The sequence below is a fragment of the Sylvia atricapilla genome, chromosome 15 (genome assembly GCF_009819655.1).
Source record: "Sylvia atricapilla isolate bSylAtr1 chromosome 15, bSylAtr1.pri, whole genome shotgun sequence".
In the NCBI taxonomy this organism is placed as follows: Eukaryota; Metazoa; Chordata; class Aves; order Passeriformes; family Sylviidae; genus Sylvia; species Sylvia atricapilla.
In genome coordinates, this window is record NC_089154.1 from 14663253 (window position 1) to 14678568 (window position 15316).

The following is a 15316-nucleotide window of genomic DNA, read 5'->3' on the forward strand; positions in this document are numbered from 1 at the left end:
TTTCTTGCAGTACTTCAAATATAACAGTTACATGAAGAGGAAAACTAGTCATGTTGTTTCATTAGCAAATTATTTTCTTAAAAATCATTCTGCTAATTCTGCCATTCAAGCAATTATGTAAAATTTACATATGGGAATACATTTGCACACACTCATTCTGATTTAAACAGTGTATTTTCGATAATTATTCCCCTTTTTTTCCCCTGCATAATAGATTTCTCAAGGGCAATTGCTCTGAGATATTGACAATTCAGGGGATCTGGAGCAAACACCACAAACTCACATCTGAGAGCTCAGCTTGCAGTATCCCCGACAACACCTTACAGAAATCCACCTCACCAGAGCAGTTTGCAGATGCCATCCTGTGCCAAAAGCATTTGTCCCAGAGACCACCCAAAGGCCCTTGGCTGAGTGCAGGCTGCCAACACCAGCAGTGCCCCTGGGATGGCCCCAGCAGGAATGGAAGCAGGAAGGGCCTTACAGGAGCCATTGGTTGGTTTTTCTGCACCTTGGAAACGGCCTGTCCCATTTCACAGTGTCAGAAAGGCACTTTGGGGACACAGCAGTGGGTGTTTGGGAGCCGGAGAAGGAGACAGACCTGGTAGGTGATGGGACTCACACCCTGCTTCCCAAAGAACAAACCTCAATCCTGCTGTGGCTGGAGCTGCTGCCTTTGTACATCCAATGCTCCTGTGCTGGTCTGGGAGTTCTTCTGTTCTCCTACAAGCCAGAAACTTGTAGAAGAAAAGTGATTTTTCAATGCTCTGTGTTGTTGGTAAGTATCTCTATCAAACTTCCCCTGTTAACAGAATTCAAGCTGAAAACCTCAAATTAAAGTCTTTCTCTTGAGCATACACTGAATTTCAGTAACAGGTTTGTGCCAGGAGTCATCTGTTCTAAACAGTGTCTATCAGTTTCATCACTCTGTGTAAGATTTTATCAAGTAGAGAATTAAACTCACGAATCTCCAGACCGGGTTTTGTAGAGGTCACATCCCCCAGGCCACAAAATATATAAGTAATATATTTTGCCATGCAGACTGGTTCAAGTGAGTAAGAAGCCACTAAATTCCTTTCAACACATCAGAGAAAATGAGGACTAGAAATAAGCTCACTCTTTGTGAGAATAGTATGGCTTCAAAAACATCTTTAAGTGCCACAGTTGCATGCTGTGCAACTTCTAAGTATATTATAAATAGAAGGTAAATGATAAATATGGTATTATTTTGTTTGGTTTCTTTCAGTTCCATTAATCAGTTTCTATTCATTCTGCGAACATATATTTAAAGAAATAACTCCCTCTTCAGCTGTATATTTCAAATTCTAATTTCAAGAAGCATCACTGGAAGATCTGTGGGCTAGGAGAAGTTATCAATAAGGGAAGTTCACCACCCCATCTGCTCCATCAGCAGCCCACCTCCCTGCACCCTGCTTACAGCTGCATGGAGAGTGGAAGGTGGGGAATTTTCCTTCCAGCACAGAGCTCAGCCGGGGATCCAGGCTCCTCCTCACAGGGAGCTCCTTGTCCCCAGCAGCAGCAGAGGCACTGGGGGCTCTGGATCCATCTGCACACAGATTGCTGGGACTGACCAGATGGCTTCTTACAAAACAACATGTTCACATCGACAGCGTTCCAAACACTTTCTGCCGGGGACTTGTTTTCTGTCAGGGACCTGCAGATGGTTCCCTTTCCCTACCTGTAATTCTCCAAAACACAGCTCCTGAACTGGCTCTTATGCAATCTTCATCTGCTGAGATTTGACTGTGAATATCTAAAGCTGGCAGTTTTCTTCAAATAAGCTCCAGAAAGAGAAACTTAAGGAGCAATTTTAGATCAGCTAGTTTAAGTGCAGCTGTAGAATAAATACTACAAACTGTTTTGCAGGATTTAGTAGGCCAAAAAAAAGTTAGCTTTAAAAATTACAAATTCATTACAAGGAACTGATGTAGATTTGAGTAAGGCCAGGAAATTGGGTCAAGAAGGGAAAATTTTGTGACAAGAACATTTCACAGCTCCATCAGAGGTGTCTGTGAGGTGTGCACGTGACACAGAGAGGCCCCTGAACAACAATGCAGTAAATGGCTCCTGCCATCCACATGTCCCATTATGCACCTTGATAGAGGCAATAAATAAATGTACTCTCACCTGCTCAGCAGTGTGAAAAATTATACTGAGAAGAAAATTATCTTCACACCAAATTAAAACAGTCATTTTGATTTTTTTTTTTTTTTTTTTTTTTTTTTTTTTTTTTTTTTTTTTTTTGCCAGTCTGGTACTCTTTGATGACCTGGATCCTACATGAAAATATAGATTAGGATGCAATATAATTCTATATGTTTGTGAGCTTTTTATATTCAAAATTACATTAAAATGTATTAAAATTCTATTTAAAATATATTAAAATTATATTAAAATATATTAAAAATATTAAAAATTCTGTGCTCATTTTAAAATATTGCATTAATTTTGGGAGCTTTGATTGAAAAGAGACAAAAAGACACAGTTCCAAGTATGAGAGCTCCCACATGCTGGAGGTAGACACTGTCATACAGCAAACAGCAAGAACACAGAGGCATCTGCACTTGCTTCCACTCTGCACTTTAGCACATTCTCAGCTATTGCCTGACTGAGCTGCAAACTCCTCTGTGCTCTCCTCCTCTGAAAAAGTCAATTCCAGCAGAATAATGGAGCAAATTGTTACAGACAGAGAGGGCAACTAGGAAATAAACTGTCCAGACATGTCCAAGTCCCATTTACTACAAAAAGTAGGATAACACATAGAAAATAAAACTCTTTTTCATTAAATTGCTTGTACCATTGAATCAATTTTTTTTAAAAAAAATCTACTCAGACAATCATGCCCAAAACTGGTTTGCATAGTAAAAAGAAATAACCAGACAATTGCAAAGACGGTAGAAAGAAGTAACTAGAAAATTTACATTTACATTTACAAATTTACATTTGCCCCATAAAGGCACATTGCATAATTTCATCAATCTGCTAGCAGCATCCTGATACCAATGAACAAATGAACAGTGACAGCGGAGTTTCAGAACTGCACAAAGAAACAGGTTCCTACTGAGGAAATCCAGATTGTAGAGTTCCAGGTGGAGTACATGTACTGCTGAATGGAGAGGATCAACATAGAAACTACCTCAGAATTTACATGAGCAAACATTGATTTTAAAGTATACAGACAATGAAGTTGAAGATGGAACATGCTTGCTTGTGCATTTTCCAAGTTTCCAGGACTTAAAAAATCATCCTGAATTATGCTGAAAGCACCTCAGAAGAATATATTCAGGTATGAAATGGAGACAGTGGAAGCTCACAGAGCTGAGGATTAAAGGATGAGGGGCAGGTTTGTCCCAGCACACAGAGGACACTGAGTGCCCACTGGCTGCTCAGACAGCCAAGGCAGAGGGATCTCCTCTGGCCAGGATTTTACACTGCTCTGTCCAGGGAGAAACACTGAATGCTGAATGCTCACTGCACCAGACCTTCTCACACCAACATCTGCAGGGAGCTGAATCTTTATACACAGTAAGAATAGTCTAAAATTCCACGTTTATTGTTTCAAGGCTTGTTTTCAGAAGACAAACTACCTTCCATGTAGTGTTTAAATAAAAGTTCTGTGCCTGCAGTGAACACCTTTGGTTGCTAGTTCAGCTATCAGGGCCATTTCAAAAAATGGAAGAAAATCCCAATACCCTTCTAATGAAATGGCTTCTTCTATGTGAGCATAAAATGCAGTAAAGGAAAATAAATCCTATGTAAGTGCTCTCTTTTTTTTACATTCTTTTCCACCATTTTCCCTTTTTCACCTCATTTTAACCTACCTTCTCTTCAATCCATCCAAACTCTCATTCAGTCCCTTGCTCCTATTCCATTTTACAGCACTCCTCTACTCTTATTCTGCTCATTTATTCTTGCATTCCCTACCTTCTCCAGTTTTCTTTCTACAATAATTCACACTGACAGCCACAGCACTGCTACCCACCAAAACCCAGCTTTTGTTTGCTCCTGTTCCTGCCCCATTCTTCTCTCAACAAACTCCTAAGTTGACTCTACATTGGCCAGTTGTGCACAAATCATCATTCCTGCAGCTCCCCATGTGAACCAATTCCCTCCTGCATTAACAACATCAAGTTTTCTCTTCCAAATCAACTCACCTCTTCATGTTTCAGTCTGCCCTCGTTTCACATTTATTACAATACAGCCTCAAGTCCCTGTTGACTCACTCTGGTTCTCAGCCACCCAGACCTCAATCACAGAGTAACACTGGGCTGCCCAAGGACAGTGAGCAAATCCTGCTGAGTATCTGACAAATCTTTATTCTACTGCTCTACCTTCCCAAATACATTTTGTGAAAAATTCCAGTATTTTCAGTACACTCCTCCAGGCTGAAAATTCCCTTGGAAGTTCTTACTGAAAAAGCCACTCCAGTTAAAAGAATGACTCTGGTGAACAACTGCAGACTGTTGCAATCTGGACTTTTCTGGTTTTATGCACTGCTGTTAAATTAATTTAAATTAACACCTTCACACTTTGCTGTGCACTTCAACATGTTAGGATAATGACATCTTCTTGGGTTAAATTCTGTTCCTGTATGTCATTAATTCAATATATTAAGCAGCACTGATAATCAGAAGGGAATAAAGTGAGACTGTTGGTAGAAACCACACTGCTTCCAAGAGAAGTGCAGCAATTCTGTGTCTGAATGTCAGGTACAGCTGTCAGATGGTTCATCTGAAAAGAACATCTTTATTCTTTTACTCACTTGGGACAGCCACACCACACTACAAAGAAAAGGTCTCAAGATGGCTGTCAACAGAGCTGAAAGTAAAAAAAAAAATAGTAAACTGATTGTTCCATACCTTATTCCACATTAAAGTGCTTTCATGCTATCAAGAATGAGGACAGGACTTTGAAGTCCTTAACTATATTAGCATTTCCAGCATTCCACTTCTCATAGCCTGGATGCAAAAATTTGTTCCACATCCAAAAATGGCATAAGGAGCTTTAAAAAATATTGGCTCCATTGTTTATGAGTTAGGGATGGACAAAACAGAAGGAGGGTTTTTCTGTGTGGTTAAAATTAGAAAGGGTTTCTGATTTAGCTGACCAAATCCACCCTGGCACCTCCCTGGCAGACAGGAGTGTGCAGTAAATGTGCTGACAGGGATGGTGTGCCCCACGTCCAAACTGAAACTTTCTTTCCTGCCTCTAGAGCCCATTTTTTTGCTACCAATTTCAGAAACACCTGCTCAGTACAGAAATGCCTGAATGATAAAGAATTCACTTTTTAACAGGGGAGTGCATGTGACTTGTAACCAAGGAAACAGGATCACTGCTGTAATGGCACAAAACTTTAACTGGCTCTGGGCTCTTTTATCAGAAAAATCTTAACCTCTTCTTGCCCTGCCACAAGTTCAGTGTGTTAGAGACACAAACCCCAGAGTTTAGAAAGCCTGTCTTTTGCTAAGGACTTGCTGAGTTTGTTGGCAAGCAGAAAGGAGCAAGGAAGAAGGATGTGCTGCTGAGAGTCACAACTCGTCCCTCTGAATCTTCCATTGCAAAGCCTCTTGTTGACTTGGAGAAAAAGGATAGAAAATGGTGATAGAATTCATAGGGCCCAACAACAACAACAACAGAACAAACAAAACCACACACACACACACAAAAAAAACCCCACCAAAAAACCCCATTCAAAAACATCCTGATCCAGCCAGTTCCTTGCAAAAGACAGATAGGAATTGAACATCACAAAATGCACAGCACAGTGAAAGGCTCCTTTTGTACAGCACTAAAGTTTGCTCTTACATTGACCACGGCTGTTTTCAACATAATCTCCATTTGTTTCAGGGCTTGACAAATCGTGTGATTATAAAGGAAACCAATACACAGCAGTTAGCAACACACAAAGTGCTTTATAACTGTTGCTGTCAATCTATTTGCTTTCTATTTTTGCCCTATTTGTTCAACTGATGCAATGGAGAGCATTTCCTGGACATTTCTACACAGGCAAAAGAAATATCACAGCAAAGGCTCTCTGTCATTTGTTTCAGTCATTTTAAAAAATAATTCTTATTTTCTCAGGCAGCATTAAACAAGAGTTTATTCCAAGGTGACTGTAAAGATCTCAAATGTTTCCAGTGGTGACTGGAGAGTGTTCAATCCTTGTACAGTATGCACTAAATTATTCTTCTCATAAGCATTGTAAAGGTCACTCTGAATATAAAAAAAGCATGATAAAAATCTAACTGATGGAAATATGCTCATAAACACCTATTTGTGAGGCCTGTTGAACAATTCAGAGCAATTAACTCAGCCAAGCAAGTCTCACTGTCTTTACTGAGCTGGTAATTGGTGTAAGTCACACTATTTCAAAGTGAATTTGATTCTTTTTAATTTTTTTTAATGGTCAGGCTCAATAGTGGGGCAATAAATACAATATAATACAATACCCCTTCAGCATTATGGAGTTGCTGAAGGGCACCCCAGCTTTACTGAGCATCACACCAAATGACAAAAATGACAAACACCTTTTCTCTGAGGTGTCTCTGTCCTGGAACTCTGCCACAGCGAGGTGTTTCATTAGGGTGAGCTTCCAGGGAGGTGTTTCTGTAATACTTTCACTATTACCCATCCCTGCAGGACAAAGTCCTTCCAACTGTCTTTCTGAAGACTCAAACACCTCTGACTCAGTGGTGCCTTCAAACTGCAAGACTGAGAAAATGCAAGTGAGAACAAAGAATTGGGAGAAAAAAGGGGAAAAAAACTGTAGTCAAAAGACACAAACAGATTTTTTCACCTGAATTAAACTTATTTGCATTGGGCACTGCTGCCAAATTTAATCAGACCAACTGCTGGAAAAGAAACAACCTATAGAAATGCAGCTGAGAGAAATAAAGAGCTAAGAAAACCAAACAGATTTTCTAGTCCTTTTTACTTTAACAATCGAGAAGAAAATCAGCAACTACAAAAATAGTTGCAAATACATCAAAACATATATTCTGACTGCTAATTTTGACTTTAATTTTTATCTGACATGTAAAGGATTGGGATGTTTTTTATACAAAAGGCATCTCTTGTTGGTTCTACACACCACATGTAAATCATTAGGGCCTAAGCAAAATATTCTCCCTGATCAAAAGATGTCATTGAAACCCCAGTGAGCAGTGACTTGACTGCTAACTTCTGTAAAACTACTGACAGCAGAACCAAGCTGCAGTCAGCAAATCTCCTAAGTGCTTATGGGTATTTGGAATGGATTTCCATCCACAGCAAATGTCTGAAGACTGTGATTGCTATTATAATAAGCACCCTTGCCTAGGTCAGGTCAGAGATTTTTAGAATCTGTTCTGACCATTTAAAAAGAGAAACAACTGGTAAGAAATAATTTTGCAAAGCTTTGGTCTGAACAAATCAGAGGATGCAGGACAGCTTTTTATCCTGTGCAAAGGAGCAGCAGATTTGCAATAAATGCTCCCTGATAGACCAGAAAAATGAATGGCAATGTGTGTCAGTTTTTCCTGTCCGACACAAAGCTTTAATTATTTCACAAATTGCCTGGCAAAGGCCAGAGAGATCCATTGTAAAATGAAAACCTACAATCATATGATCTTCATATGTTTGGATAAACCCAGCTGTATAAAGCCAAAGGCTTCCAGTAAGCCTGAAGTGCCAGTGTTTATCCACAGGTCCTTACTCTAGTGAACCCTTCTTGCCTTTACATCAAGCGTCTCATGGCTCTTTCTTCCTGCATTTTCTTGCCCACTTTATCACTGTTTCTGTTCTTCCTGATGTATTTTTTTCTTTCCTCTTTTCCCTCTAACATTCATAAACCCTCTCGATTTCCCAGAGCAGGGAAAGGAAAAATGTAAGACATTTGAAGAATGCCATGTAATACACATCTCCAATGTCTGTATGTGCAAAACCACAAAACACAATGTAACAGGCAATTCTGGCAGAAGGGAAAGAGATGGAAGTCTGAATTTTCATACACTTTGGCCAAACAATTCTTGCCCTACTTCTTCACATTTCACTCAGATCAAAACAAGCATGATGCTTTTTTTAAGTCTGATGTCAAGCATCATAGGTTATGAAAGACTCAAACCAAAACTGTCAGTTACAAAGTGAGGAATGCAGAACCCAAGAATAACAGTGAGACAACTCTATGTTTGTTCAAAACAATCCACTCAAATTCAAGCATTTCAATTCTACCATCAACAAAATTTCCAAAAAAAGAATTCTGCACTGAAACTTCCTGCATTATCTGAACATGATAATCCAACTTACAGATATCTAAGATATTTTTCCCTCAACAATCATCAGTGCTTGGCAACACAGTTCAACTGAAAGATAAATATTGTGTAATGTCTCTACATTAGATCAATCAATTAACACAGCCATAAATTAGTTTCATTAGCATGTTTCAGGCATTAGAAGGCGCTTTACTGATTGAAAGTCCCGTATTTAAGCAAATGCTATTTCCAGTTTGTTCGTGCAGATTTCACTCCAGAGTGCTGACACTGTGTTCTCCCCGGGAGGTTGTTGCTGTGACACAGGATCCTGGGCTGTGGCAGGAGGCACAGAGGGCAGGCAGTGACACCTGGTGACACAGCTGTCCCCACCCCAGCACCACCCTGGCCACCACACTGCAGCAGTCAGCTGAGAGCTGCCATCCATTCCAGTCAAAGGCACAGACAGCCACCCTGATGGCTTTAAGAAGTGTCATGCTGTCACCAACTCAGCTTTTGAGAGATCAATTCAATCCAAACCTTCCTTACTTTGCTTCAATTACTGTTTCACAGCGTTTCAGGGATTGCTTATTTGCTTTTCATCTTATTGTCTAGCTGAAGATGCAGGAACAGACACACCTCTATCCTCATATGCAAATATATTCATGTCTGTGTATTCAAAACTCTTCTTTTACATAATAATGATGTTTCTGTGAGGAGGTTTAGGTTCTTTCTTTACACTAAAACTCTGCCATATCTACTGTACATGACCTGACCCTGGTGGGGATTAAGTTATTGAATTAAATATAATTGTTGCACTCATCTGTAGTTAACTTTGAGTTAACTCTTGGAGTCTGAGCAAATGTTTTTATCCCTCTAAAGTATCTCAAAACTCACTATGAGAGGGTCAGTTGGCAATTTCTTTAAAATGAACCTAGAAATAAAACCTTCAGAGGTGCCTCACAGTAACTTCCCTGAAAGATTTATTTCATTTTTACTTGGCAGCAACATTTTAATACTTGCAATGGTATTGTAGAGAAGTTCATGTTCTTTTTACCTCTCATACCTCTAATAGACACATTTAACTGCTCTCAATGACACACTGACAGGTGCAACTAAAAGAGAGATGAGAAAACTGCCAAATCCAAACCAAAATCATTTGATTCTTTCAGAACAAACATCTATTCTTCCACAAGATTTTAACTTGGTTGTCTGCAAGACCAAAGGCAGATACTTGGCTTTAAACACTGTTCAGTGGTAAATAAATCTGAGAGGAGCATTCCCTCAGATTTGAGTTTTTCTTTTTTTGAGTTGCTGATTGGTTGGCACTGAAATTTGCCTATCAGTCTTCCTCTATCACATTCTTTACCTTCTAAGAGGGTGGAAACATTTTACAAAAGGAGAAAGAGACAGAAACAGTGATTATTTTTTACTACAATTGAACTTGGTGACTCAAAGACAACTGACACAAAACACCCAAGAAGACAATTTCTGCTATCAAATATGCTGCCAGTGATGTCACCCGGGGGAAATGGAGACAACATAGTTTTTTAAAATTACACTCCTCTAACCATCACGAAGAACTGATGCCTCCTTTGGTGTTCAAACATCTCCTGCAGACAACAGAACCTCCTGATCACTTACTGAGCTGGTTCCTTGCTTTTGTTAAAGCATCTATTTGCTCCCAAAAGGGAATTAATGTCCAGCTTGGCAGCTCAGCAGAACATAAAATTGTGACTTAAAAACCATGGACAGGTACCTGTGGCCTACAATATGAGATAAAAAAGTCCTTAGCACAGCAATCTGTGAAAATATTCACCAAATTGTGCTTATACCATTCTTACACATATTTTTATCCAAACATTTGCACTGCCAATGCAAAAGAACCAGCAAAGTGGCACTTCTCCTGCTGAAAGGCTTTGCATTGCTCCCAAGCGGAGTAGCTTGGTAGGAAGGCAATTTAATGAATAAAATAATGATATATTTAATAAAAATTCAGGCAGTTGTAGGAACTTCTCCCGTTCAGACTTTGTTCTGCTCACAGGTAACAACCCTTGTGGGAGCAGCTGTAATTTGTGCAGGGTGGCTGGCAAACACAACTGGAGCTGGGGTCACATTCCAGAGGTGATGCTCACAGATGATCTGAGGTTGGGAGGCACCAGTGGAGATCATCACTGAGCCAATGCCCACGAGGTGCCCAGGGTTTTGTCCTGCCCAGTCCAAACCTCTGGGCAAACTGCTGGAGGCTTCCACCTCCCTCACAGTGGGGAAAAAGGGAGTTATTACTTTTCCTGCGTTTCACTTGGTGCCCATTATGGGAACAATGGAAAGAAAAACCTCTTTAAAAAAATTAAGACAATTGATACAGAAAGCACAGAGACAGAAAACTGGACCATCACAGCATTTTAGAATTCCTTCTCCCAACTTTTTACACCTTTTAGCTTCTTACTACTTTAAATACTTTAAATCATACAATCTATACGATAATTTGTATTGAAAGACTCAATTATATGGTCCAAAGAATTGTGATTTTTGTTGCCAAAGATCCCTCCTGGTTTTATATATATTTAAGAAGAGCTAAGTGTGTGTGACAACTTTTCATACTGATAAAAATGTGATTAAAACACAACTGTACTTGTTATAACCAGCTTTGTTTATCCATAATGAACCAATTGTAAATGCAAAAAAATGTCCATTTTAGTAGGTATTAGCAGAAAGGAATTCACCAAGTAGCAGATGGAGCAATCTAATTCAGCAGTGCCCATTCTTGATTTAAGTTCTGCTCCACAGGGACTGGAAAATTTATTTTGTGATATCAATTTTATTCCTGCAAAGAATTTTTTATTCAGCATGCAAGTAGACTAATTAGCTGAGCCAGAATCTGTTTTTTACATTAAGACATGAAAGTGGACTATAAAGGAAACTCTCTGACCAATCTTGTTACTGAGCTAATGCAGCCTCAAAACTGAAAAAGATACAAACTGAGATTACAAGGGGTAGAGACTGAGGAAAGAAAAAATACATCAGTGACAGTCCATGACACAAGAATTCAGAACAAGAGACACTTCCAGCAGTCACCAGGAACATTTGACTCCATAATGGGAAGAGCAGCAAACTCATTCACATTATTGTACTGCAAGCTGTTAGCTGAGTTTCAAAATAAAAGCAATTCCTTCCTCAGTAAAAGTGCCAGGCTATTTCATACTGATCAATTTAAATGTTTTTCCCTGTCAGATCTGGGCTTGATTGTATGGAACCACTGCACTTGAAAGGGAGGAATTCCCAAAGGAACAAACTCACAATAAAAGTTTTAGGCAATACTCATTCTGGCATTAAATTAACAGTGGATTCAGTCTTAGAGATATTAACCTTATGTTCTGTTCATCATAATCACATTCTAGGACCACAATCAGGTCTTAAAAGTGATCAATTAAAACTGACCCTGTAATTTCTATCTATAGGATGCCCAATCAGACATAACCTTTATGGATTTTTCAGTTGTGCCCTGAGGCCTGGTCACGTAATTTTGCAGTGAGAAGGAGAAGGAACTCCTTAAGACCAGATAATATTTTATTTTGTATTTCATTGCTTCCTTACAGACACATCTGATGCTCTGGAGATTGTTCATGCATATCAAGACTATTTTTTTCCCCAGACTGAGGTATCACTACTGTCTATTTTGTAATTACTGCTTCATTGATCAAGATGCAACTCACTGTACATATGTTTGTGCTACAGAGGAAATATTAAATATATCAGAATTTTTGTGTGTACTCACAGTGTTTTATAGTTCAATACTATAAAACCTAACAGAATAGAAGAACTGCAGGTACAATACAAAGGTTACAACTGATTAATGTAATCAACAATTCACAGAACTCAAGGTATATAAGGTCTCCCTGTCGATGAGGCTCAAAATCCATTATGGCAGGATAATACTGGAGAAGTTGGCAATCTGAAGTGGAAGTGAAATGCATTTTCTTTCAGATGCTTTTTAAATCCCCAGCAGTGCCAGGTCATGAGTCTCATATAATAACAGCCACAAAGAGTTCAAATGATAGCCTAGAAATGATGGCACTTTCAGACACTGAGAGAAGAAGCACATTCTAGAAAAGTTCTTTTCATTAATTTAATGCTGCTGCTGTAGCTGCAGAGGAGTCTGATAGCTCAGTAGTAAAATGCATTAAAAAGCTATTTTGTCTGCTGCTGTAGATGAGGAATATAGTTGTTTTGCTCAACAGCTGAATTTTTCCAGAATCCCACTAGTATTCCCAGGGAGAACTATCTCCTCTAGCCAAGAGAGAATGCTGATACATTTGTTACATAACAAAAAAGTCCTCAAGAAATAATTCACAGATACATGAAGAACAGAATCTCTGCCATAACGTCCGGATATCACAGAACATTCCAGCCCGTTGTGTCATGCAATGTGTTAAGAAATATAAAATTGCCAAATTTAAAAGAAGAAAACCAAAAAACCTCTAAAAATACACAGGCTTTTTGCCACCTGTGGCACACCTACACCAGTGCAGTGCATCACAAGTGTTTAGGGTGATAAATGGTGTTGGCCAATTCCCTTCAGCAAATCTCTCTCCTTTAGAGATAACTGCATTATTTTGCATCACAATGCTTCACTAACTACATTTGTACCCCCAGAATATTGGAACTTAAACGTGCTGCTTCTCAATAAAACTTTGCTCTTTCTGTGAAATTAATTGAATCTCTCCCTACATTACATTTATTAGAAGAAATAGAGTTGGAGGGTTTTGCAGCAGGGCAATGGTGTTCACTCAGACTTTTGCAGCAGTGCTAGAAGCCATTACAGGGATTGTGATTTTAATCTTGTCCTGTGCAGGTCCCCACACCTGATACTTCTTTTAATAAACAGGAAAAACATGAGATCTGAATTCTACTTACACACTTGGAAAAGAGAGAAGACTAAGTATCAGACAGCAATTGTTTAGGGCTGAGGAATAAGAGGGCCCCTTTTTCCCTCCCTGTTTTAGACCTAAGTGGCCAGCAGATTATAAATATACTATACTAAATATAATACACTATTCTTGAAATGCTTTTTCTCAGAACCAAAAAATAGTGTAATAAATCACTTCTGTAACAATAGTGTATTAAGATTAAAACAAAAAAAAAAAAAACAAAAAAAAAAAAAAAAAAAAAAAAAAAAAAAAAAAAAAAAAAACCAAAGGAAAAGGAGTATAATTCCATTTACAATTACACTTTACAATTGCAAATGTATTTTGCATTTGCCCCCTCTTCTTTAAAACTCAAAACCAAGTACAACATAAAGGATAACTTCTTTCAAATGACTCAACAAAAAGCTACAGATGGGCCCCTCAACTGGAACTTTAACTCCTTTACATCTTTACAGCCCTTAGTCAAATTAGACAATAAGTTCTTAGGGAGCAAAAGGCAAGTCTCTTCAGAAGTTTTCCCCACAAACATCACTTCACCATTTACACCACCATCAGCAAGATGTCTCATTGAATTGATTCCAAATCCACAGAAAAACTGGAAACTCATGAATGCCACAAAATGCACCTTCTTCTACTCATCTATTACAGTTTCTAAATAAATAGAGCTTTCTTGAAATGCAATTTCAACTTGAAAATCTGACTCTGCAAAAGACCAGGCAAGAACACAACTAAATACGTGTGCTGTGATGAAACATAATCATTTGAAATTGGTCTTGAAGCTGGAAATGAATCCACCATGGATTCAGAGGCATGGATGCACAATCCCTCTGCAGAGGCTCATGGACAGCAAATTCCACAGGACTTAGAGTAAATGAGTGTTCAATCCATAGATAACTTACAGAAGTACAGGTGTGGTACTGAAAAATTACTAGTGAAAGAACACTATTTTCAGAAACAAATTTCCATTAGGATTATTTCCTAAATAGTTTTAAATATCGTTTACAAATACATAAAGAAAGAAGTTTGAAGAGAAAAGGGACAGTTTTCCCAGATTATATCCCTTGTGTGATGGCATATCAAAGGGTTTGAGATGCTTAACCAACAATTGTTAAGTTATTTCTGGACATGAATTTTAACATTAATGAAATCAAAACATGCATCAGCAGACTGCAAAATTCAGCTAAAAAGAGTTCAACAGCTTGACTTTTTAGTTTGGTTAGTAAAGGACCCCAATAGTGCTCTACCCTCATCCCCAAAACAAAGATTTAAAAATAATACAAACCCCACACAAGCAAAACAAGAACAAAACTAAAGGCAAAAGAGAAGAAACTGAAAATACCTAATGTTTGAAGAGGTGTGGATGCAGATTTTTAAAGTCACTTAGATATTCCTGAAAGCTTTACACTGTGATTTTCATTCAAGGTCACCATATAAACAAAAAATACACTGTATATCATATATTCCTTTAAATATAAACAAAAAGCACCTGCAATCTGAACGGGAACCTTCTAGTTTTTAAAAAAAAAAGCACAGTTTTAAAGGTTTTGGAGATGCTGGCATTATCTTTTAAATTAATTTGTGATAAAAAAACCTTAATATTTTCTTGAGTACTTGACAGATACTTACAGAAAGAAGGGCATCAGCTGAATAAGTGTCTCTTTTTTGGGATTGGCTGTGAATTCTGGCACCGTTTGAATAATTTTGTTCATTACATTCCTTAGGTAATTTTGTAGCTGCTTGCGTCGCTCTTCTACAAACTTTGCATCCTAAAAATAGTGAGGGAAAAAAATAAATGGCACAAAGAACATGTTTCTCAACTTCATAATGTCACTAAACAGTCCTAGTAAGGATAAAAATAGATCTTTTGATAATATCTGGTTTTAGGGCTATATAAATATGTTGGCAATATGCAAAACCCCTTGACTCTGTCCTTAGAGATAAAGGAAAATCATGAATCCTCATAAAAGCTGTTTCAGAAAAACATCCAGTGACAGGATGTCAGATCCTCTCCCTGGCAGAATCTGTCTTCTCTGGACCATAAACCACTGCAATCTTTAGAGAGGCAGTGCAGAACAGCAGCACAGAGACTGTGGCATAACAATTTATGCCGTTTTTTTGAGCTCCAGAATTACCAGTCTTTGCAGGA

General features: G+C 38.4%; 1 protein-coding gene across 1 annotated transcript in view; it reads right to left on the reverse strand.

The window, feature by feature from the left end:
- Positions 1 to 15316, reverse strand: part of SNX29 (sorting nexin 29) — a 92565-nt gene that overhangs the window by 9884 nt on the left and 67365 nt on the right. Inside the window, exon 20 of the mRNA XM_066330292.1 lies at positions 14797 to 14936. Within this exon, the coding sequence (XP_066186389.1) occupies positions 14797 to 14936 (140 nt within the window). The remainder of the gene's footprint in view (positions 1 to 14796; positions 14937 to 15316) is intronic.